Here is a 23,379-nt window from a genome sequence, read left to right as displayed (position 1 = left end):
AAAAAGACAAACAGACAAAGGTTGATGAAGCAATAACAAAACAACAAAAAAATCAGCAAAAGGCAGAAACCAAACACCAGTGCACACCTCACTCGCCTCCAGGCAGACAGTGGGCATTATATTTTTGCAGACTAATGGTGCTTTGAATGAGAGTTAGAAATGCCCAGCAGTGCTGCTTTGGGTGAGTAACCTAGGGAATGTGAATGGGAGTTCTGTATGGAGAGAGGAGTCACAGGGCTACAACAGGCTGCTGGGTGAATAATCTGGTACAGGGAGCACTGCATGCCTTCCTTTCCAGAGGCTAATCTCACATGGCAAAGGGATTTTTGTATGCTGTTCTATGACAAGGCAGGGAAAGATACTGCAATTGGATATTATTTTTGCTATTACAGATTCAAAGGTCTGGAATTTTTATGAAAATTTCTGTTCATCAACATTTTCAAAAGCCCAGATTGAGAAACGGAAGGAAAACAAATATATGGCTTTGCTAAATTTATTTAGGAAAAGTTTCAGTGAAAAACTCTAAGAAATTATTTGGATGAGACAGAGGAATTTGGTCTTGACTTTCATTAATGCAAGCCATTCTATTGATTCTACGATCTCTTAATCCTATAGTGACTGCAGTAGAATTCCCCTCTGTGTACAGCAGGATGGATGGATGGTGCCTTGCAATCCCTTGTCTCCGAGGAGTTCTACCTTCAGGCAGATATTAGGATATGTTAAATTGTACTAGCTGTTCGTTGCTGACTTTGGCCCATTAAAGATTGAATATGCAAGTTTCAAATAAAACAAACAAATAAAAAAGAGTGAGATTCTGAGTTTAAATAACATAGAAAGTGAGACAAAGTCTATCTGACACTGGGAGAACTGGCACTGATGTAGATCAAAACACAACACATTGGGTCATTAACATTTCTTTTGAAGAGTGTTCCCTAGTCTAGCTATTCAGGGGGAGGGGGGGGAAATAGAGAATTTTAAGTTTTGTTTAGATTTTTTTTCACTAAAGAATGATACTTTGCATTGGAAAGATGATCTGGAGATGGGTATGATAGAAGATTTTAAGGGTAAAATGAATATCTCACTTGCTGTGGCTAAGTTCTGTGCAGCCTTAAAGCAAAAATCAGATGACAGATAAAAAAGGTTTAATTTTTCCAAGCATTGGTTAGGTCACTATCTTCCTACTTAAGAATGCAAGAAAAACATGAAAGGAAAGTCACAGAATGTGTACTGACCACATCAGTAAGAAGAAAGCCTTAATAAATCATAGAATCATAGAATTATAGAATGGTTTGGGTTGGAAGGGACCTTTAAGATCACCAAGTTCCAACTGCCCTGCTATAGGCAGGGACACCTCCCTCTAGACCAAGTTGCTCACAGCCCCACCCAGCCTGGCCTTGAATGCTTCCAGGGAGGGGGCATGCACAACCTCTCTGGGCAACCTGTTCCAGTGTCTCACCACCATCACAGTAAAGAATTTCTTTCTAATATCTAGTCTAAATCTACCCTCTTCCAGTTTAAAGGCATTTCCCCTTGTCCTGTCATCCTGTAAAGCAGAGTTCTGTTTATCCTACAGGTTGCAAAGGAACAGAGTTGCCCACCTTACAAATTACCCACCTTACTTCTTCCACCACTTCTCATCAAAATCATTTCTGCTTACTCATAAAATAGGAATTTTCCTTTCACTATATTAAAACACTACAAAAGCATAATTTCTACCAGCAAATAGACATTGTCTGAACATGAGCATAAGCAGAAGTCAAAGATGATAAAAAGATAAAACAGTTAATAATAAATTCTGAACTCAGTATTGAAAATACCATGATTAACAATCTCCTGCAAGCCCTGTTGCAGCTGGTTTAAGTAAAAAGGCAAACATAAGCAAATTAAAAGATTTGCTCATGATCAAACAGATAATCAAGTGCAGAGATGGATGAGACTCTTAGATTTCAGTCTAACCCAAAGGTTAAATTGAGTTACATAATGACTAGTCAACCTGTCTCCTTTCTGTTACACATAGCATTTAGCAGACATTCTATGTATTTATGGAAAGAATGCATCAGGAAAGTCTGCAGCTCTTTAAAATTTGCGTATGTTTTTAGGGTGTACGAAGCACACTGCCTTGAAAGATTAAGTTTCATTTATTAAGAGGAACCACTCATTTTTAAACTAACGCGTGCAAGAACTATAAGATTGATTTACTGCAGGAATGAAATAAATTTTCTTCCTGATAAAAAAAGACAGTTTACTGTGATTCAATTCTGAATAAACTTTGAGAAAATATTCCCATCCTTGAGGAAAGCAGTAAACACGGACTAGAGGCAGTGCAATTTATCATTTTTCTACATTAATTCTAACGTTGTATAAATCTGCCTTCATTTCGAGAGGTATTTACCCTCTCATTCTCTTGATTTTTAGGCACAAATCTTTAAAGGGAAAAATTACTAATTTTGACTTTGCATTTTTATTGCATTTTTATTTGCATTCATCTGGAAACTTGTCACTCTCAACTGCTTTGGAAAAGTGCTAGAAACCCCACAACAGTGACTTTAAAGCAATAACGTGCTTTCTGGGAGGCTTCCCTTGACAGAGATCCTCTCTGCTGATCACTGCACTAAAATGAGAACCCTTATATATGTTGAAAGTCATATGACATCTGCACTTACAAATGATGCACTTTTATTTGCTAAATATTTTGGCTCAGTGACTGTGAGAGATACTAGATCAGCGCTCTGGCTTAACGATTAACTCTGGCTTCTTCCATTTAAAAGACAGGTGACTAATAAAAAGCATACATGCTGCATCTGAATAAATAAATAGAGGAACACCACTTCATTACAGCGTTGCCTTTTAGCAAAGCATACAAAATAAAGGGCGCTTCTTTTTTTTCTTTTGGTCTTAACACATGAAGACACTTACCACTTTCTGGCCTGAAAGGTAAACTAACGGGTGGACACAGGTTAGGCACAGAGTTCGACAAATCAGCTGAAAGTAAAAAACACAAAAATAAAATCAACACGACAGTATTTTCCGTATCATTCCTGGGATGTGAATGTTGCATCTTCTCGTCACAAACACCAAGAACAAGGATCTGAGCCTGCTTTGCTATCCATCCCTTTTTGGCTTATTCATGAAACCAGACATTCCTCAATTTATATATTTATAAACATTCCTGCAAACACTTTGCAAAACGCAGCTTTTTTTATGAATAACTGATTTCAGTAGTTCTTTGTTGTTTTTTTCCATGACCCACCCTGTACTCAGTTTCATGCATCAGAAGAGACATCAGATTCTCTGTTTCCTGATTAGGAAACTGGATTTTTCTCAAAAGAAGAATTAGGAACAAGACAGTTTCCAGAAGGAAAGGCTTCAAATTAAAATTCAAACAGTCATGCACATTTTCCATACACGAAGCTTCTCAGTAGCTAGCATTTTCCTTAAACATAAATAGCAAATAATATTTTCCCTCAGGCATTCTTATTTTGTAAAGTACTTCAACTAATCAAATCAGTTATAAGCCCTCTATTACTATCCAGCAGATGCTGAAGATAGGCCAGATTTTTTGTTTGCTTCTTTCGCTTCGTATTGTACGTGTACACAACCAATAATTATTTCTGGAAAGTCGTGAGTTTACCAAGCTCAGCGACACGTGTGAAGAATTAGGGCTGTAGCCAGGACCCCACATCTTTGAAATACTACTGTATGTTCACCAGTGACTGAAGCATAACCATGACTGTACATACATACCTAGACAAATTGCTAGTGTGCCAAGCTGCACGTGTCAGCTCAACATGGTGACTTAACATACTATGAAACACAGAGACACAAGTACCTTCTTACAACAGAAGGCTGTGAACTAAAACCAAAGGCCCCCCTCATGCTAACCTCCTGCTATCTACAGTAAATTCCTCCCTCAGATTTCACTCATTTTACCCTTCAGCGTCAGAGTCTTCTTGTTCCTCTTCCTGGTTCCCAGACCCCCAACACACCAGCAAAACTGATACCAATTTTTGTCTGCAAATATCTTTATTTGCATACACATCTGTGCCTTGCTGTGTGTTATGGTGGAAAAACATCTGAAGCTTCTTCATTACAGAAAGAAATATCATATTTTCTCCTAACACTCCCACTTCTGCATACACTCTTCATCATCATTCCTCTGTCCATGAAGCCATCAGCAAACTTTATTTTTAATTGTATCTTTGTCAATGAGAGGAAAAATTATTCCAAGAAGTGTATCTATATCTCTGCTGTCCCCTCCTCTTCACTTTGCTTTTCTACTGCTCTTCACTCTTCTCTACTTCTCCTCTAGTTTCATCTCTGCTCCCTCTGTCCACAGCTCTCTGACATTTTCTACATTGTCTGGGCTGTTGTTATCATTCCTGCCATGATAGACACTCAGACCACCCCTCCCCAAGCCCACGCATTATGGATTTAACTGTAATTTCAGTGATGGACCCTCAACTCTGTGCTGTGTCTCCTCTAACAAAGGCGGCACCACTAAGAGGAGGAAATAGATGTTCTAGTGGGCAGAGTACTACCGAAGGGCTTGGAAAGTTCTACAACAAGTACTTATTTTAGAGACTTCCAGCATGAATGCATTTTATCAACACTACAAAATGCAAAGCATTGCAAGGACATCTGATTTTGCTCTACACAACTTCAAATGGATTATTTTGACATCATATGCACTGAGAATTATGTACGGACGTCATGCCTCCCCTCTCCATTGAAATATCAGTCCTTCCTACAAGACATCAAGGAATTTAAAAGCAGTAAAAAATGCTCCTGATTCCTGTTATTTGGCTCTAATTGTTTCCCTGATTTTTCCACTGTTACCAGACTTGCTCTTGTGGGACCTTCCTGCTAAAAGTGGGGTTCAACAACGTTCTGTCCTTGTAGACTCAGCAATGGGTTTGAAGCTGAACGCCACAGGGATAACTGAGGTGCAACTGAAAGCCATTTCAATGTTGGCTGTCCATGATGTTGTTAGCTTCTGGGGATAAGAACATAAAATTTGCAATTTATCCAATAACTTCTATTCTGTAGTACCATGATTACAACTACAGAAGGTCTTCGGGTTGCATGTATACACAGTCATTCCTATCAGGTAATTTTATACTTTTTTGTATGTATAGCTCTCTTAACACAACTGAAATAATAGCTTTCTTAAAGACAGATGATGATACATGACAAATGCATTGGATATGTTAACTTGAGGTTTTACGTTAGCTTGTGGTTTTGACCTTTCCTATTAACAACTAAAATGCGTTGTTTTCATTTCCCTTGACAAAACAACTTCTTGGATTACTAAATTTTTCCCAAGATTACTCATATTTAATCAGCATGTTTTAAGTTCTTAAACAAACAAAAGAAGTTCTTAACAAAACCAAAAAACTTGTCAATAAATTGATTTTTTTTTTCATTTCTTTTTGGTTTTCAAAACCAACAGTAATTTAGGAGGGAGTTTTCTATATTCTTCTTTTATTTCAATGATATAATCATTGAAATTTTTCAAAAAATAATGGAGTCTTTTATTTCACTATGGAAAAGAACATTCACTTAGACTATATTGATCTTTTATTCCTCTTCAGGAATAACCTCTCATAACTTCTCATAACTTCTGTTTAGTTTATTGCCTGAATAATACCATGCTGACTTGGAATTTGGTCTTGACAGTTTCTTTACCAAAGCAACCAAAACTGCATTTTAAATTCTGTAACAAACCCAAATCTTTGAAGTCACTCATCTACACATATTATTAAGGCAAGCAGTGAGAAACAAAGAACTATGTCTTGATCATGGCTGTGCAGTGGAATGGAATATGTTTTGGTTCCTTCATAGGTCACAAGTCTTACATTCAATTTAAGAAATTCGATTAAACTTCTTTAAGACTTTAAAAATTGTTATTAAAATACACTTCAGACATAATTGTCTGCCTTGTCTATATGCTATCCTTGTAAATGGGCCTTCCATCCTAAAGTTAAACCTTCTATGTATTGAAGCTCATTAAGAAGATGCAATGTGTAGATACCAGTTGGAAAGGACACATGCCATGCAACACTCACCAGGTTTCTGATACCAGCCAAACGGATGTATTCTGACTTCAGTGTCTGGCAAACTACAATTTGAAATTTGCCACGCACTTCTAGATTCCTCAGCACATGTCTGAATTCCTAGGCTGTTCAGAGTCAGGCACATGATCTTTCCTCCTGCCAAGGAAATACATGGTTATAGAAAGATGAGGTAGAATTTCCTCTTCCAGAGAGTATCTCAAGGAAATTGAATACAGTGCAGTTCCATTGCATGTTAAAACAAATTTCACTGAATTAGAAATCAGATGAAAATACCTAAAATGTGCAAAGTTTACTACTGGTGAAAGCAGTGTTAAAAAAAAAAATCATACTGAAATCAATGTGCAAGAAGGTAGATACCAATGTTATGAGCCATTTAAGGTCACTAGCAGCATTTCTACTAAGCAAAACTTTGGAAATCTTGTTGCAAAGTCAGGGTCTCTGAGCTTGGAGACTTTTATAATTGATTCAATCCTGAAAATTAAAAACATGCATATATATAGAAACACAGCTCCTACTTAAATAAAGATAAAAATTCTGCCTTTCGAAGAGCTAGGGTAAATACTTCTGTAGCTAAGAAGTACTGTAGGATTTCAAACAGTTAAAAATGTCCTTTAAGATTTATTCTGGTTCATGTTAAAATCGCTACTGAAATTCATCTTGACTACAGTACTGCCAGTACTGGATGTCTGAAATACTATAGACAGTAAATATAATTTCCTATGTTTGATGCTTTTAAACCTGTAATTTGTTATACTTATTTAAAGAAACTTAAAATCGTATTCAGTTAACACTTCAAATTTCATATAGTCTTATGAAAATATGATACTTGCCAACTGCTTTTGATTTCCACAATAGTTCAAATCTGAAAAATGTTAGATTAATTTTTCAGTCAATTCTTTTTTTGACTGTGTGAAAGTTTTGCCTGCTTGCCAAAAAAAAAAAAAAAAAAAAAAAAAAAAAAAAAAGAAAGAAAAAAAGAAAATAAAGAGATTTGAAAATTGTTTTGGATTGTCCCAAATTCTAAAATGAATCATAAAGCCAGTGCTTCTTAATAACTTCAGGAAGAGCTGATTAGCACACAAGATTTTTGAAAACAAGGTTGGCCATCTTAGATGCCTAAATCTTAATTTGGAACAATACATTAAAAATGTCTTCATTTACATTAACCTGGACAGTATCCAATTTTAAATACCAATTAAAGACTTTCTTTTCAACAGGGCTCTTTCTTTACGGTCCATGGAGAGAAAGAAAAGTATCTCTAGAATAGGTCTCAGTCAACCAAAGCTCCTAAAGACACTAACAACTTGTAACTTGTGCCTATGCAGCTTTCTGCTGATTATATAGAGAGCATAGGATGACAATACCCCTAACTTAGCCATCTCAGGTAAGTAAAATATGCTTGTTTGACTTTTTACATGCTTTCAGGTCATACATACTTGAAAAAATCTTTCTTCAGACACCCTAAAATACTAAGTGTGAGAGGGTAAGCAACCTCCGTCCCTCCCTGACTAGACTTCCTCAAGTAAATGACCTAAATTTGGGAGCAGGAAAATTCAGACATACAAGAAAACAAAAAATCTGAGCTACCCCAAAGTAACCACAGACATTGTGTTCTTAACCTGCATTTAATTTCAGAAATACTTAGGTTTCTGATTAGGCTTTGGAAAAAAAAAAAGTGAAACAACAGCAAAAATCACAAAAAGAAGTCAACCAGCATACTGAAAGAGAGGCTGATAAACAAGAAATAAGAGTTCCTTACAGTTTTAAATGCTTGAATGTCACTCTGTTGGAACTGCAGCCTCTCCAGGAATCCTTTTCCTAAAGTTTTCTGAATAATTTCTGATAAACTGAGCACATTCATTGGGGTGAACTCTTTGAAGGGGTTATGATCACTCAAAAGGTGTTAAAAAGAGTTACGATCAGCAAGGGCTTTTAAGGTTGCCATTTGTAGGAAAAGAGTAGTAAACTCTGGAATATGAAGATTGAAAACATTTTTTTTTTAAATATTGAAAAAATACCTGACAGCTGAGTGACATTTAAGAAGCCAAATCCTGTGCAACAGGGGTCAGCATCACACCAACGCTCACACTCGAAGAAGCTGAGAACGGAAAAACATCATTTCTTTTAATAGCATCAGTTATTACTTCTGTCCTAGAAAAGGGAAGATGGGATATTGCATAGGGAAGAGACACCAAAAACCTGTAGAGATGCCTCATGGTTCTTCCTGCTGTACAGACACTTCCGCATATTTTCTATTTTCTAGCATATTTTGATATTTTGATTCAATTTTCTGAATACTTTGGTATCTGCCCTAAAAATATCAGCATTAGTTATTTCCATGTATTTTTGCCAAGTGATTCATCTGGCCTTCCAGCAATTCATTAAAAGTACTAACTCATATATATAATATTCATAATTAATTACTTTGTTATTTCTATCTCAGTTATAAGTTTCCTTTAAACTGTATGCCATTTTTCTTTGTTAAATATTCTCTCAAATAAATAATGCTATTCTTGTGTAACCTGATCCACTTCAGCTAAGGAACATGGCCTTGGTTACTCAAGCCATGGTTAAAATTTCAGTAAAAACAAAGAAACAGTCATGTCCTACCCATCTGAAACTGCTTTTCTGCTCATGTCAGTCACATTCCTCACTGAGATCCCTGTTGCTTTCCGGAATGGTACACGTGTGTAGAAGCTCTTCACAGTACTTCTCAGAGTGACTGGTACAGAAAAGGAAAACAACATTGTAAAAAAATCACCTTTTCTTTCTAATTTACACATATTTGACTAGTAATGATATTGTAGGTATAAAGCTTATGCTTCTATGCCTTAGTCAGTTAAAAAGCATTCTTACACTACTAGTAGACATTTGGTAGTTAAGTCTAAAGATGAACAAAAATTCAACAAGTTAGGGTTTTAACAGCTGAGGAAAGCACACTGCCAAGGAAAAACTTATAAGGGCCTCAGTTTTTCATCTGTATTGACATGACTCCATCATCTCGGTCCAAGAACTGGATGATAGTTCCACGTTGAAGGAATCCTACGTGTATGCTCTTGTATAATCCTGTGCTGTACTTTGGGCTCCCCAAAAATACATGATTTGATCATTTAGTTCTGTGGATCTCTATATTTTTTGCAGCAAAAGTATAGATTCCCATGGAGTGATAACAGGCTTGTTTGTCTCACTTTCCTCATGTGAGCTCTAGGAGAAAGCCAAGCGTTCAAACTCCCCAAGCATTCAAAAAGCAGAGGTTAAAATCCTTAAGTCTATAACTCTACATTTGCTTCACATATATATACAAATACTGAACAAGAATGCATTCATGTACTTTCAAGTTTTGTACTGCTTAACTATTGTGTTCAAGAAACATTTAGATATAGTGTTGAGAGACATGGTTTAGTGGGGTTATTGGTGGTAGGTGGATGGTTGGACTGGATGATCTTGTAGGTCTTCTCCAAACTAGCTAATTCTATGATTCTATGATTCTATTGTGGAAATTTTAATAGTAGAAAATGAAATTATTGGCATCCCTGTGACAGTCTGAATTCATCCATACCATAAAAAGGCCTAAGATTGGTACACAGATTATCTGAACTACCCTTGGCCTCTTTGAATTGAGAATAGCTAAAGCAGAGAATGGAATATGGAATGGTTAATATCTTTCTGTAAGGCACTGAAGTGTGTTATCAGCACTTTGTCCACTCCAAGAACTGTAAACACTGGAAATGAAAAACCATACCAGGACAGCTCGACCTTCCCTTAGAATCACAGAATCATTAAGTTTGGAAGAGACCTCCAAAATCATGTAGTCCAATCACTCTCCTACCAACGCTGCCCACTAAACCATGTTCCTTAGTACCACATCTACATGTTTCTTGAACACCTCCAGGGACAGTGACTCAACACCTCCCTAGGCAGCCTGTTCCAGTGCTTGGCCACTCTTTTGGAGAAGAATTTTTTCCTAATATCCAACCTGAGCCTCCCCTAGTGCAACTTAAGGCCATTCCCTCTCATCCTATTGCTGTTACAGAGGAGAAGCTGTCGACTCCCACCTCACCAGAACTACCTTTCAGTGAATAGTAGAGAGCAATAAGGTCTCCCCTGAGCCTCCTCTTCTCCAGACTAAATAATCCCAGTTACCTCTGCTGCTCCCCATAAGACTTGTGCTCCAGACCCCTGGAGCTTCTCTGGACACACTCCAGGGCCTTGGCATCTTTCTTGTATTGAGGGGCCCAAAACTGAAGCAGTACTCAAGGTGTGGCCTCATCAGATTTGAGTACAGGGAGACGATCACCTCCCTGCTCCTGCTGGCAGCACTATTTCTGATACAAGCCAGGATGCCATTGACCTTCTTGGATACTTGGGCAGCCTGCTGGGTCATATTCAGCCAAGCATTGACCAACACTCCCGGGTCCATTTCCTCAACGCAGTCTTCCCTTCTACCATCATATCCCAGTACTCATTCATACATTCAGGCTTTTTATCTCAGAGTCAAGATGCAAAACACCAGTTGAATTGCCAATTCAATAATAATGTACACATTACACATTCAAACTCCATAACTTACCTATTTTACGGTACAATGCCTGTGGCTGCCAGGGTAGCACGGTACGACAGTTTTCCAGTATTTGTTCAGTGTTGCCATCACAAATCTGTGTCTCTGGATACAGGGTACACACAAAGTATGTGTCTGTGGCATTTCGGAGATCTGCTGTTTGACAAAACTCATCTTCCTGTGCACAACCTAGGAGGCAAAGTCACTAGAAGTTAGACACACTAGGGTTTCTTCCCCTCTCTTCAGAACACTTAACAATATCAATCAGCAAGCAACTGAAAATGAGAATTTCAATATTATTCCGTTACAGTGTAAGTTAAATAGGGACAGATTCTGTTTCTAGTTACACTGAACAGCAGGTTTTCTTGGAGAGCACAGAAAAGGAGATACAGCATAGCTGATTGGAAAGATATGTTCTCCAGCTGTGACAAACATTAGCCAGGGTTACTTGAGTCACAAACACTGTGACTTGAAAAGCCCTATTTTTTACTTTGTAGTAAGTTTGACACACAAAGCATGCAATCAAAAAACCTTCTGTGTCACTTTTTCACCTCTACCATTAAATAATGGATAAATGGACAATAAAGTTAAATATTTTCTATTATATCCTGGGAAGCTTTTGCAATCAGTTTTTGAATTATTATTACAGAACACAAAAATAGATATAACTTTCTTAGAATTAGCTGTTCAAGTCATTTTCTTGAAGAAATTTGTGCTGATTTTTTCTCCAGAGTAACAAGTCACTTTCAGAAAAAAACAGAGTAGTCAAATCTTACTTAAGATTAATTCTTAATTACAGTGGCAATGACTTCTCTAAAGACAAATGTCATTGCTTAATTTTAAGCATGCATATCTCCAAGGACTTTTTGCAGTAATGTTTGTGCACTGTATGTATAGTGCTCTCACTTTAGCCTCCCTAGTAGTCAGAGCTAGAGATTCTTCTCTGATTATCACATCCAAACTATACTTTATTCTCAAAATAACTTATTTTGCCTTCTCATTTTACTACTGTAGGCAGTTTATTTCCTAGTAGCCTAAGCTGTACCCATAACAGGGATACCCTGCTTATGAATGATGGATATCCCTTCTGTCACAGTAGGCAAAGTTTGTAAGGAAGAAATAGATGCCCTCCCCCATTAGCAAACTCAGTGTACTTGAATTCCATGAAAATTTTGCCCTGAAAAATCTCTAACTCCAGCATTTCTGCTAGTCATTAAGATACCTACAGAAAGATTTCAGTCAGTTTTCATCTCCTTACTATCTTGCAGAATAACTGTCTGTGAGATATCTTACGTGTGAGACACCAAAGCACAGCTTCTTCTGCGGAGTACTTCTGCCTGAAGACCCAGTACTGCTGGTACGGGATAGAGGAGTTCGGGTCACTTTGTGTCTGGCTGTCGTCCATTAAGTAGAAAAGATCCTTTGTGGAATCTAAGATTCAAATAAACAAGAAAACAGCTCAATCCCACAAGAAAAACTTAATTAGGATCTGGAATAAATTAATTTTATGTAGGTCATGCTGAAAGTATTGCATCATATTTATTTTCATGGAAACTACAACAGATACAAAGAGAACAATATCACAATTTGATAGAGCAAATTCTCAACTTCAAAACACTATTCTTCAACATAGTCCCCATCATTAGCTGTGCATTTTTGACAGCAATGAACAAGAGCCTGCATGCCATGTTCAGAAAAATCTGCACTAGTGGAGGTGATTGCCACTGCTGAAACGCATGACCCACCACCTCGCTGTGCTCAAATCCACTGTTCGGTCTCCATAAACATTCAGCAAGTGTCAATGAATGTCAGTGGGTGCCATTTTTCCCACACGGAGGAATTTAATGACACACCTTTTCTTCATGTACAATTCCATACCAGATGCCGTTCTGTCAGATTGCCCCTTTGCTGCCATCTGTCACACAGCAACAAAATGTAATGGAATATTGGTGGGAAAGTTCAGCCTCTACTGCCATTATCACCAGCATCCACCCTTGACATCACGGACCAACATAATAAAATAGGAGGACCAACATAATAAAATTAAGTGCTTCAGAGAAGCCCTCAAATTTACATATAAAATCCTTCCTTTCACATCAAAGTAGCTGCAGCCTTGTTGTAAAGTTAGCCTCACCAAATGTTGCTTTCAGTAACAGGACAGTTCAACTACAGTTAGTGAAGTTTGTGTAGGCGATGCCTTCTTGCCGAACTGCACTGAACAACACAGCACTGCAAGAGTATCTGGATTACCAAAATCTACCAACCAAATAAACAAACAAACCAAAGAACAGAAAAAAGAATCACAGCTCCTAGAAATAAAGTGGCTCTACTCTGTAATGCAAAATGTCTGTCTAACAGTGGAGAATGCTGCCCTAGGGGATACCTTGACTAATCCAGTATTATTGATCCAAAATACAGCTGTTTCTTTATATTCACTTGTGAAGCATTTACATCTATTTGTTAAATGATTTCTTAACAGCCTTAATGTCTCTTTTGGTTACTTAATGTATTTCCCCTAGTTTAGGCTCCCACAGACCAAATTAAAGAATTCCTTCTGTCTACTGCCTGTGATATTTAGACATGCATACACTGCCCCGCATCTCCTCAATATCTCTTTGAAACAATCATGAGTAGTTAAGGATGTTTTAAAATTAATCACTTAAAATAAGGGTCCAACAACAATATTCAGAGAAACAGACACTATTCTTTGACGTCTTGCAAATTCCTCCATAAACACCTTTCTATTTATTGAATGTCATCAGCAGATCTCATAACCAGTTACTCCAGCATTGTGAGTTTCTTTTTATTTAAAACCGGATGCACTGGAGCAGCCAGAAATCATTAGAATAATTAAGGCTGGAAAAGACCTTCAAGATCATGCAAGTCCAACCACTGAACCATCACCATCATGCTCATTAAATCCAGAATCACAATACCCACAATCATTTTCTACCTTCAGAAATCATCAGATCTCTATCAGAAAATAGAAAAGATATGCTAAAATGTGCTCTAAACATGATCATCAAGTAATAAAAGCTCTGTAAACATTTTCCTTAACATATCAATAATGTTTCTGAGAAGGTGATTTGTAAGTCTCGTTACCTCTCAACACACACTTTCAACCTCTGGTACTCTTGAAACCATTTTTGTCATGGCTAAGATTAAAGCATGAAGGAAGAAGCCGCATTCTTTGCATAACTTCAGGTTTTAATGACATTATTGGCCACAGCAAGGAAAAAGGAGAGCCCTGAGGGCTGCTCTCATGCCCTGGCAGGCAAATGCAAGAGAATTTCACCCACAGTATTAAGTGCAGCTATTTCTTACTTTGAAGTCTAGACTTTAAAATACCACTAATTGTATTGAAGTGCCACTAGGTAAACAGGCATTTTTGTTCATCTTCCATTCAGATTACAGAAACAAAATCAGTAATGCATTTTATGTTAAGATTTTACAAGTAATAGAATACATGCTTAGATGTCCATCCAGGTTGCTCAGAAAAGATTTAAGCTCATCAGAGATGTAGCAAAATGCTCTCGTCAGGCTTCACTGCTCTCCTACTTTTAGAATTCATAGAATCATAGAATGATAGAATGGCTTCAGTTGGAAGGGACATTAAAGATCCTCGAGCTCCAGGCCCCATGTTGTGGGCAAGGTTGCCAACCACTAGATCAAGTTGCTCAGGACAACTGGGATGCTTGAAGGCCTGAAGGAGCACTGGTAACTTAATACAAATGATTCTGGATATATAAATAACTTAGTATAACTTAGCAGACTAACTTAGCAGAGTAAAAAAAGGAGAATACAAAGTTCTCTAACTTGGAAGAAACACTTGTGCTTGCTGTCTCATCCTTGCTCCTATAAGCATCAGGTTTACAGTCATATCATCACTAGCAGTAAACGTATCCATGTACCCAAGCTAAGAATTTGATCCCTGGGTTTATGTAAAATGTTTTCTCAGCTGAATGATATTTCCTGAGTCTTTACAGTTCAGTAAGTGTGAAAGAACAAGCTTTCTCAGAAGTTTTCCAAATTTTCTGAGGTAAAAAATCATAAAGACAGTGGCAACTTCCAGGAGGACTACACTTTGAACATCTTTCTCAAAATCTTTATCATATTTCCTATGTAAGAGAAACCTTTTGTACTTTACAATACCTACATCATCACAGTACATATACGAAAATATGTGCTGTGAAACTCTCTGGTTAAATTCTGAATTCACCTCCCTCTGCTGTCTTCTCTGTCTGCCCTTGCTGTGATACCTGATAGCATGATATCATCCTCTGTCTTCAAAGCAGTAGAATCGCATGCAGAGGTTTTAGGCCGGGTGACCATATCGGAGTCTAGAATGCAAGAGGAATTAAAGAACACAATAATTCAGTTTATCAGTTTATCTTTCTTCCACAGTATAAGCTCATCTTTGGTTCCCTAACTTCAGCAAACATTTTAGAGTCATCTGTACCAGTTAGGAAAACTCCTTACATAGTTTCTCCAGCTGATGAATCAAAAACGAGTAATGGAAAAACTGAACCCAAAATTCAGTAATTCATCTAGTTACTTATAAATATCCAAATTATTTGTGGTACCTTGAACACTGATAGGTCAATGGCAAGTGCTTCCACAATATCATTTTTCACAGGTATATGTCTCATGTTGGACATTACAAAATAAAGTGAGAAAGATGCTTCCAGTTTAAACAAGTGGTACTCATATAACATACAGCTGCCACTGCCTGTAGAACACCATAAAATTTTATAATAGGCCCTGTGATATAACTCACCTCTCCACAGAAACACTTGCTGAAAAGTGGTAAAATTTCTTTCTGCCTCTTCTGACAGCTTAGACGCTAATAAAAAAGAAAATGTGTTAGAACAGCTGTTAAAATTAAGCAAATAGCACTGAAATGCATGGAAATTACATTAAAAATACATCTTTAGAATACGTTTTCCCTTATTTAGAGCTCAAGACACCAGGAAGGATGACACAGGTGTCCTGGTGCTTGTCTAGGTCACAGGTGCCAAGGCTTTATTCTATTTTCTGTCACTGATTTTTCTGTGCTAATCTGGATAAATCTCTTTCTGTCTTTGTTCTACAGTTTACATTTCTTTAAGATTATTGACTTGATTCTGCCTCCATTAAATGCTAGATATATTACACAGTATAACAGGATAACACAGTAGAAGTGAGACATTCTTGGCTTTCCTTAATGTTCCCAAAGAAAAGTGTAAGTCCATGTAACAATACATCTGACTTAGGAGGTTTAATTCTCTTAGAGTTGTACAGGTATGGATTTACTTGAGAAAAAAAAAACAATGCTGAAGGTACAAGAGCAGGCTGGCAAAAAAATGGCAGATTCTGTAAACAAATTAAATAAAAGTAATGTAAATTAAGTTAATTAATTGACATACTTCCACTGAACACTTGCCCTCCCAGGGTGAAGGAGAAGATGTTCTCTCTTTCATCATAGCTCAGACCTTTGCATATTTCATCTATGACTGATGTTCGTGTTGAACTCCAACCATTTGCATTGCAGATCAGCACATCTGGGGAGGTCATCAAGCTACACAAGATGGTACCTAGGTTCAGAGAAAGTGAAAATTGCATCACTGCCATAATGCTGTTCATGTACATAGAGATTTACATCCAAGCATCTTAATACTTTCTCTAAATGCCAGTTAAACTTATATCACTGAGATAGCTACTCATTTGTATTGCCACCTAAAAAATGAAAATTGGAACATACTTTCAGTTTGGAGTACTCATGTTACACATTCACACATTCACACCTAAACTAAACATCTGCAGCCTCAGTTCAAGCTCATACTATTATCACCTAATAAAATATTACTATTATCTGATAATACCCAACAGTGTTCTCAGCAAAATGTCCATTTCTCTACAGGAGAAATTTTCTACTTGAGGTCTTTACTGCTTCAGGTGAAATCTCAGGCCTTACTCAAAATCTGCCTACACCAAAAAATGTCACTTTTGCAGAGGTAGGTGTAGAGCATCCAAAAATGAGCTCTACCTAGTGCTGGTTTGTTGTTTTTCTTCTTTTTAACCTAACCATCATGGTTACTGAAGCATTTTTAATTTTGCAGTGTTTCGACAATACCTCCATCAAGTGCAATCTGGCTCAAGATGAAGCCATCACAGCAGGAGTCCCTGCTGCAAGTCTGTCTGCAGAAGAGCTGAGCATCCGTCGGAGATGTGCTAGCTGCTGAGAGAGCCATGGAGCGATACACACCAGAAAGCACGTTCTGAAAACTGGTCCTTTCAAAGGTCTTGAGTCCAGATGAGTTAAATTCTTGTCCTGGTCAGACATAACAGGAAAGAAATGTTCGAAAGAGCACAGGAGGAGAAGTGATGATTTCAGAATGCCTACAGACTAGAGTTGGTTGAAAGTTTTATGATAAAAGCTAAGATTTAAAAATCATTTCTTGGACTTTGAGTTTCAAAAGCAAGATAAGGTTACCAAATGGTTTGGTTCAATTAGAGTTGACTAGATAGCCAGAATATATTGCCATTTAGCAACTGTACCAGAAAAGGTTATCAATGCACAAAAGAAGACTGGTAAAATTCTATTTTCAAGCATTATATGAATAAATCCCAGGTATAAATGAACCAATTTTATCTGGTTAAAAAATAGTAAATTGTTATTTCACCAGTAATGCTGCATCTGCAATTAGGGCTTCGTTGAAAAGTCACATATGTAAGAGGACACAAATCCTCTTACCTTGGAGCTAACTATCAGTATTAACAGAAATGTAGAGTAGATCTGGTATCAAGATATAGTGTTTATTACAACAAACTTGGAGAACTTGCATTTTTTCAGGTGAGACTTAGCTCTGTACTTGCATTATTATTAATAAATGATGTCTCAGATGTTTGGAGAGAAGAGGAAAACAGTGATTTTTGATTCCAACCGTACAGAATTCTGCATTTGGATTTGTTCCAAATTTGCCTTAAGGCTCAAAACTGAACACAGGTGAGGTGGGATACTCAAGGGTAAAAACTGGGAAAGGCTACAAATGTGAAAAAATGTATATTGTCTCTTTCGTTAGTTCAAGTAAATCAATTTTATATTTACTGGAGAGCAGGGTGTTCTTGGCTAGTGACAGCAATTTACAACTAAGATGAATGGAAACTGTTAAGTGATGCACGAGCTTGTCAGTAGTAACATTTTATACAGTTAAATAACAAGATGTTTTAAAGATAAATAATAGTACAACAATATATAAAAGTATAACAGGATATTTAAATTTTTTGATACTAATTGCTGGAAAAAGTCATCATTCAAAAGCCATATTTCTTATTTGTGGGAAACAAGCTGTGAAAGGAAGATTTACTGAGGTTTTTGGGCTACCATTCAGCATTCATGCCCTGAATAGCATTATGTCTTCTTGAACAAATATGTTCCCCCACATCATCAAGATCCTATACAGAAGTACCCACAACTTCAGACACAGCAATCTAACAGATCTCTCAGTTGCATCTGGTACCTTTCTTCAGATAGACCATCACTGCATCTCCCTCTGGATTCCTGATATGAAGCAAGCAGCTGAGACGACTGATGCTAGTGGCAGCAGGATTTCCCAGAGTACCTTGCACCTGAGACAGAAAATAGGCATGCAATAAATGCAACCTAACCAACTTCCTCTGCTAAAACACATTTTCCTCAGCCAGAAACAGAGGGAGGAATTATTACACACAGTTTATAACCACCACAGCTTGCTGTGGCCCACTGCAGATGCTTTTTATCTTGTCAAACTGAAATCTCAGATGATCTTCAGTGCCACTGTGCTGTGTTTAGAAAGCTGCGAGTAGGAAACTGTTAAAGACATAAAAAGCCTTTGACTCAAAGCCTGGACTAGAGGAAGGGACTGAGAAATGATGACCATTCAGGTGACCTGGTTACTGACTATTCAGATGAAAGCATCTTTTAAGTTAAACTGATATCCAGAACGTGGGAGTTCAGCATGTTTTAAGAAGAGAAGTGCTGTGTGGTGTTTCATGGAAACATTGAGGCATTCAGTGCCTCTTTTGGGAATGACTGGGTGTTGTTTCTCTGCCAACTTGAAGGAATTTATTACACAGTGTCCAAGGAATCAGGTAATTGCCTGCTTTTTTTCTGTGATACCTTCTACTTACATTGCACCTATAGTATTATGGTAAACACAGATTTTTAAATATCACAATTTTTACCAATCCAGAGGTGGTGCAGTTGAAGTTGACTTCAGCAGCACTGTATAAATCACACAATACTTCAGTACCAGCAGGGGTTAGAGTGGCAAAACTGCAAGCTTCTTCCTTCTCACAGTCTGAAAAACAAAGAGGAAACCTTAAGTTTCATAGCATTCCATATCTACAATTTTTGCTACAAATTCCTCTATCTTCTGCCACTTTTTCATACCTTTATCAGTCTGCAACCACATGAGTTTCATATGCCAGGTGAACTTTGGCTTTCAACCATTTTAGTATAGCATTAAGTTTTCATGTTAAATGAAATAAAAATGTATTTGAGTTTTCTTCACAAACAGGTGAATTAGGTCTAACCACTGAACTAAATATTTAATGTCTGTTGGATAATTTTGCCTGAGGAAGTTAGGGAAAACTCACACAAACCACTTAGCATATCTGCATGAGACAGTAACTCCACTTCAAACAGGTTGAGGTCAAAATTAATGTGATAGGAGGTAAGGAAACATAAAATGCCAACTGATCAGTGTAAGGCAGTGAGCAGCCATGCCCTTCCAAAGTTATGAGTGGCTGAAGATCCTTTTGCCTATATGCTACCACCACTAACAGGCTCCCACAGCTCTGCTCCTAAAACAGGAGGCAAAATTATTTCCAAATATTTTTAGCATAAAATCAAAACAGTTTAGATGAAAACAGCATCAGAGCATCTGCTAAAATATATGACTTTGCACAGGAGCAGAGCGGGAAGGGCTGTCCCTATCCTGTATAGTAATATTTTAGATTGGCATTGCCATTTGGCAGTGAATATAAGCACATATGCTAATTCTTCACTTTGCTGATCCAATTTTTTTTTAAAACAAAAAAGAAAATGCAACCTTCTCTTAGCTTAGTGCAGCTTATAATGAAAATACAAACTACATGCACTGAATCAGATAGCTTGTCAAAGGGGCACCTATTCCTCCCTAAGTTCATGCCTGAAGTGCCTTGCTTTTAAGTGTCTCCAATTTCAAAGCTAGGTGCAGGAAACCTTATACTAACTAGCTAGGAGATGATCTGTTGGATGAAAATTATTCTAGGAACACAAGGCTTCACAGATTCATCTGTGAAACATACAGATGTGGCACTGCGGGACATGGCTTAATGGGCATGGTGGTGATGAGTCGACAGCTGGGCTTGTTGATCTCTTAGCATGAGAGATGGCTACTTCAACTAGACCAGGGTGCGTGATAAATTACTGACTTTATCAGATTTCATTGATGGAATCATAGAATCATTAAGGTTGAAAATGACCTCTAAGACCAACAAGTCCGACTGTCAACCCATCACCACTACGTCCACCAAACCACGTTCCTCAGTGCCACATCTACACATTTCACAGTTGAATCTGTGAAGCCCTGTGTGTATATTCAGAATAATTTTCATCACTAAACCATGTCCCTAATTGCCACATCTATACAATTCCTGAACACCTCCAGGGACGTTGACTCCTTTGCTTCCCTGGGAAGCCTGCTCCAGTGTTTGACCAGTGCTCAATATTAGCCTTTGTCACAGGCTACTCTTGTTATTAGAGCCAGGGTGGTTTTATTTTGAATGCTACACCTCTCCCTCCATTCACAAGTCTGCATTAGGAGATACAAGGCAAGGCACCCTGAGAGCAGTGCAATTGTGGTTTTAGATTACTTTGAATCAACATAAGCCAGCAAATGTGATGTGTGCAGATGCGATACAATATGCACACTGTAAGACTCAGCACAGGAATTCATTTGCACTCCTTACAATAGCCTTCTGATGTAAGCAAGAGTTATTATTCCTCCATTATTACACCAATCAGATAATCTGGGAAAAGACAAAGAACTTTTTTTTCACATGGGATGACCATCTAATTCTTTTTTTTTTTTTGTCTGTGCATCTGGAAAGCCTGATTAATTTTTCCTGGTTTGAATCTTGACTCTCATTCATATTGCAAACTGGATTTAAACTCAGATGACTTGCCTAAAATGGTACATAAAGTCGTAAGACTTCTTTCTGAAAGAAAGAGCAATCTCTTCTCTGAACCAAAGTTATAAATAGTGGTGACTATCATGCAGTGAGCTAGCACTGAACTGCAAGAGACATAGTTCATCTAGGAACTTATCCATATGTTCATCACACAAAAGCATTACAGTTCTTCGAGATGGTTCCTACTGTCTGTGCAGATTTTCTGAGAGTTTTCCTTACCTGAAATGCATTGAAAAGTTTGACTTTGCAGGTCTCTCCCAAATGACTGAGATTTGAGAATTTGAGCTTTGTCTGACCCATAAACAACTGTGGAGGCGGGAACTCTCTCAAATTTTCTGAGCACTAAAAGCCAAACAAACAAATATACTATTATCAGTTCCCATGCTGCAGAGGGACAAAGAGACTTTAGCTAGAAGTAAAAATTAAATACATTTACAGGGAAATGAGTTAACTCACAAAACGAAGTCCTCTGACTTCACAGGTAACACAGGATAAAATAGGAATGAAGGGGGCCTACAGGAAAGCTGAGGAGGGACTTTTATAAGGGCATGTACTTCTATTCTGCAAAAACAGCATCACAAGTCTTTCAAAAGCAGTTAGTCAGAGGTGGCCTGGGAGTTTATATTGAAGTGGGACTTCTCTGCCAGCAGTAGACTGATTGTCTCCCATTATGTGTTCATGGTACAGAACCAACTTCGGAGTCAACAGAGGAACCAACTTTCTCAAAAATAGTCATTGAAATAAAAGTCAGCTCCAACAGAACTTGGCTAGAAGGGAAATCTAGGAGCTTAATACTCATGCTTAGGAGCATACAACCATTGTTGTCCACTAACTTTAAGCTCAAGTGTAGTCAGCATGCTCCTTTTTGACACCTTCACTGAACATTTAACAACAGATTGTCACTTGATTTAACTCTATTCTCTCTGAGCTGGATCCACTGCACATGTGTGTAAGGAAGCCCATCAAGCAACACTGCTCACAAATTAGGAAAAGCTCATGGGGTCTTGAGATGCAAAATCCAAAGGTCACCGAACGTGGCAAAGCTCAGGTTTGTCCTTGGCTGTGCCTGAAAAATTTTATAGTCAGTGAAGGGACACAGAGATATAACAACCATTCTGCTCAGGTTTCTATTACTTGTAATATAAAGATTTTTTTATACAGTCTGTCAATCAGGTGATAAACTAATATATTTCAGTGAGCACAGCATGCTAAGGAGAAGGGGAAAATGTGGTGACTTAGCTTCACCCCTGTCTTGTCCAGGCTTCTGCTCAAAATTCCATAAATCATAATCATAAAATCATCTAGGTTGCCAAAGACCGTAAGGATTACCAAGTCCAACCATCAACACGATCTACTGAGTCTCATCACTAAACCATGTCCCTTACTGCCATATCCACATCTCTTTAATACCTACAGGGATGGGGACTCCACCACTTCCCTGGAAAGCCTATTCCAATGCTTGACCATCCTCTCTGTGAAGAAATTCTTCCTGATATCCAATATAAACTTCCCTTGGTGCAGCATAAGACCATTTCCTCACATCTTAACACTTGTCATCTAAGAAAAGAGACCAACATCCTCCTTGCTGCAACCTCCTTTCTTGTAGTTGTAGAGAGCAACAAGTTTCCCCTTCAGCCTCCTCTTCTCCAGATTCATCAAGTCAGTGCAGACCTTTGGCTCACTGCAGCAAACACCTGACCTAGAACTTAATAAGCTAAAAAGCAGGAGTCCTGGTCTGATCTCAGCCAATGTGAGATGATTTCGAAGGTCTTTTCCAACCTGAACAATTCTATAATTCTATGATTCTATGATGTCTGCAGTCAGAAGAGCTGGAGGCTCAGCCCTTCACTTCCCTGCATACGCAGGCACAGAGGTTCAGCTGGAAGATCCCAGGCCTTTCTCCCTGAAACGACTGCATAAACCACAAAATAAAATTCAGGGATAAGTTCTTAAAGCAATCATTTGTACTCCTGCAGCAAAACAGTCGGGCTAAATCAGAAGCAAATGTCCACGGTTGTCAGGGCCGAGTTAGCAGGTGCTTTTGATAAAACCATCATTTCTGCTCGGAAAGAACATAAGGGCTAGCCAAAAACTCAAAAAAAAAAAAAAAAAAAAGTTATTGCACTCCAGAGGAACTGGGGAGAGGTATAAACAGAGCTGGAAGGTTTTCTGCTTCCGAGGAATACAGGAGAACTCAATATAAGTATTAGCCTAATTCTACATTAAACTGACTTATTTTTACAACTGCAACTTTCAGTCATGGCCAGATGAAAACAGAATTTACATATTTTCAAAAAAATGAAAGGAATCTGTATTTTTGCAATTGTTTGCTGCCCTCATTTCTAATTAAAATTGGAAGCACTTTAAATGCTTCTCTTTTCTTCTTTTTGGTTTATTTGGTTTGCTTTTGTGTTTTGTTTTTTTAATTCTGATATTCCATTCCTCCATTTTCTCTACTTCAGTAATATGGGAGAAAAGTAGAGAAAAAAGTGTACAGTTCAGAGCTCAACATAACATCAGTTTCTAAAGTGAATATTCCATTAAATTTGATGC

General features: G+C 37.7%; 1 protein-coding gene across 1 annotated transcript in view; it reads right to left on the bottom strand.

The window, feature by feature from the left end:
* Nucleotides 1-23,379, bottom strand: part of TG (thyroglobulin) — a 148,073-nt gene that overhangs the window by 85,768 nt on the left and 38,926 nt on the right. The window contains exons 23-35 of the mRNA XM_021386419.1: nt 21,046-21,168; nt 18,835-18,950; nt 18,132-18,240; nt 16,745-16,942; nt 16,038-16,205; nt 15,410-15,475; nt 14,892-14,972; nt 11,926-12,063; nt 10,645-10,821; nt 8,685-8,796; nt 8,093-8,172; nt 6,066-6,209; nt 2,917-2,982 (exon numbers count right to left, since the gene is read on the bottom strand). Coding sequence (XP_021242094.1) covers nt 2,917-2,982; nt 6,066-6,209; nt 8,093-8,172; nt 8,685-8,796; nt 10,645-10,821; nt 11,926-12,063; nt 14,892-14,972; nt 15,410-15,475; nt 16,038-16,205; nt 16,745-16,942; nt 18,132-18,240; nt 18,835-18,950; nt 21,046-21,168 — 1,578 coding nt within the window. The remainder of the gene's footprint in view (nt 1-2,916; nt 2,983-6,065; nt 6,210-8,092; nt 8,173-8,684; nt 8,797-10,644; nt 10,822-11,925; nt 12,064-14,891; nt 14,973-15,409; nt 15,476-16,037; nt 16,206-16,744; nt 16,943-18,131; nt 18,241-18,834; nt 18,951-21,045; nt 21,169-23,379) is intronic.

This window comes from Numida meleagris, chromosome 2 (assembly GCF_002078875.1).
Source record: "Numida meleagris isolate 19003 breed g44 Domestic line chromosome 2, NumMel1.0, whole genome shotgun sequence".
In the NCBI taxonomy this organism is placed as follows: Eukaryota; Metazoa; Chordata; class Aves; order Galliformes; family Numididae; genus Numida; species Numida meleagris.
Note: the sequence above shows the minus strand (reverse complement) of the source record. Positions and strands in the feature narration are given on the sequence as shown.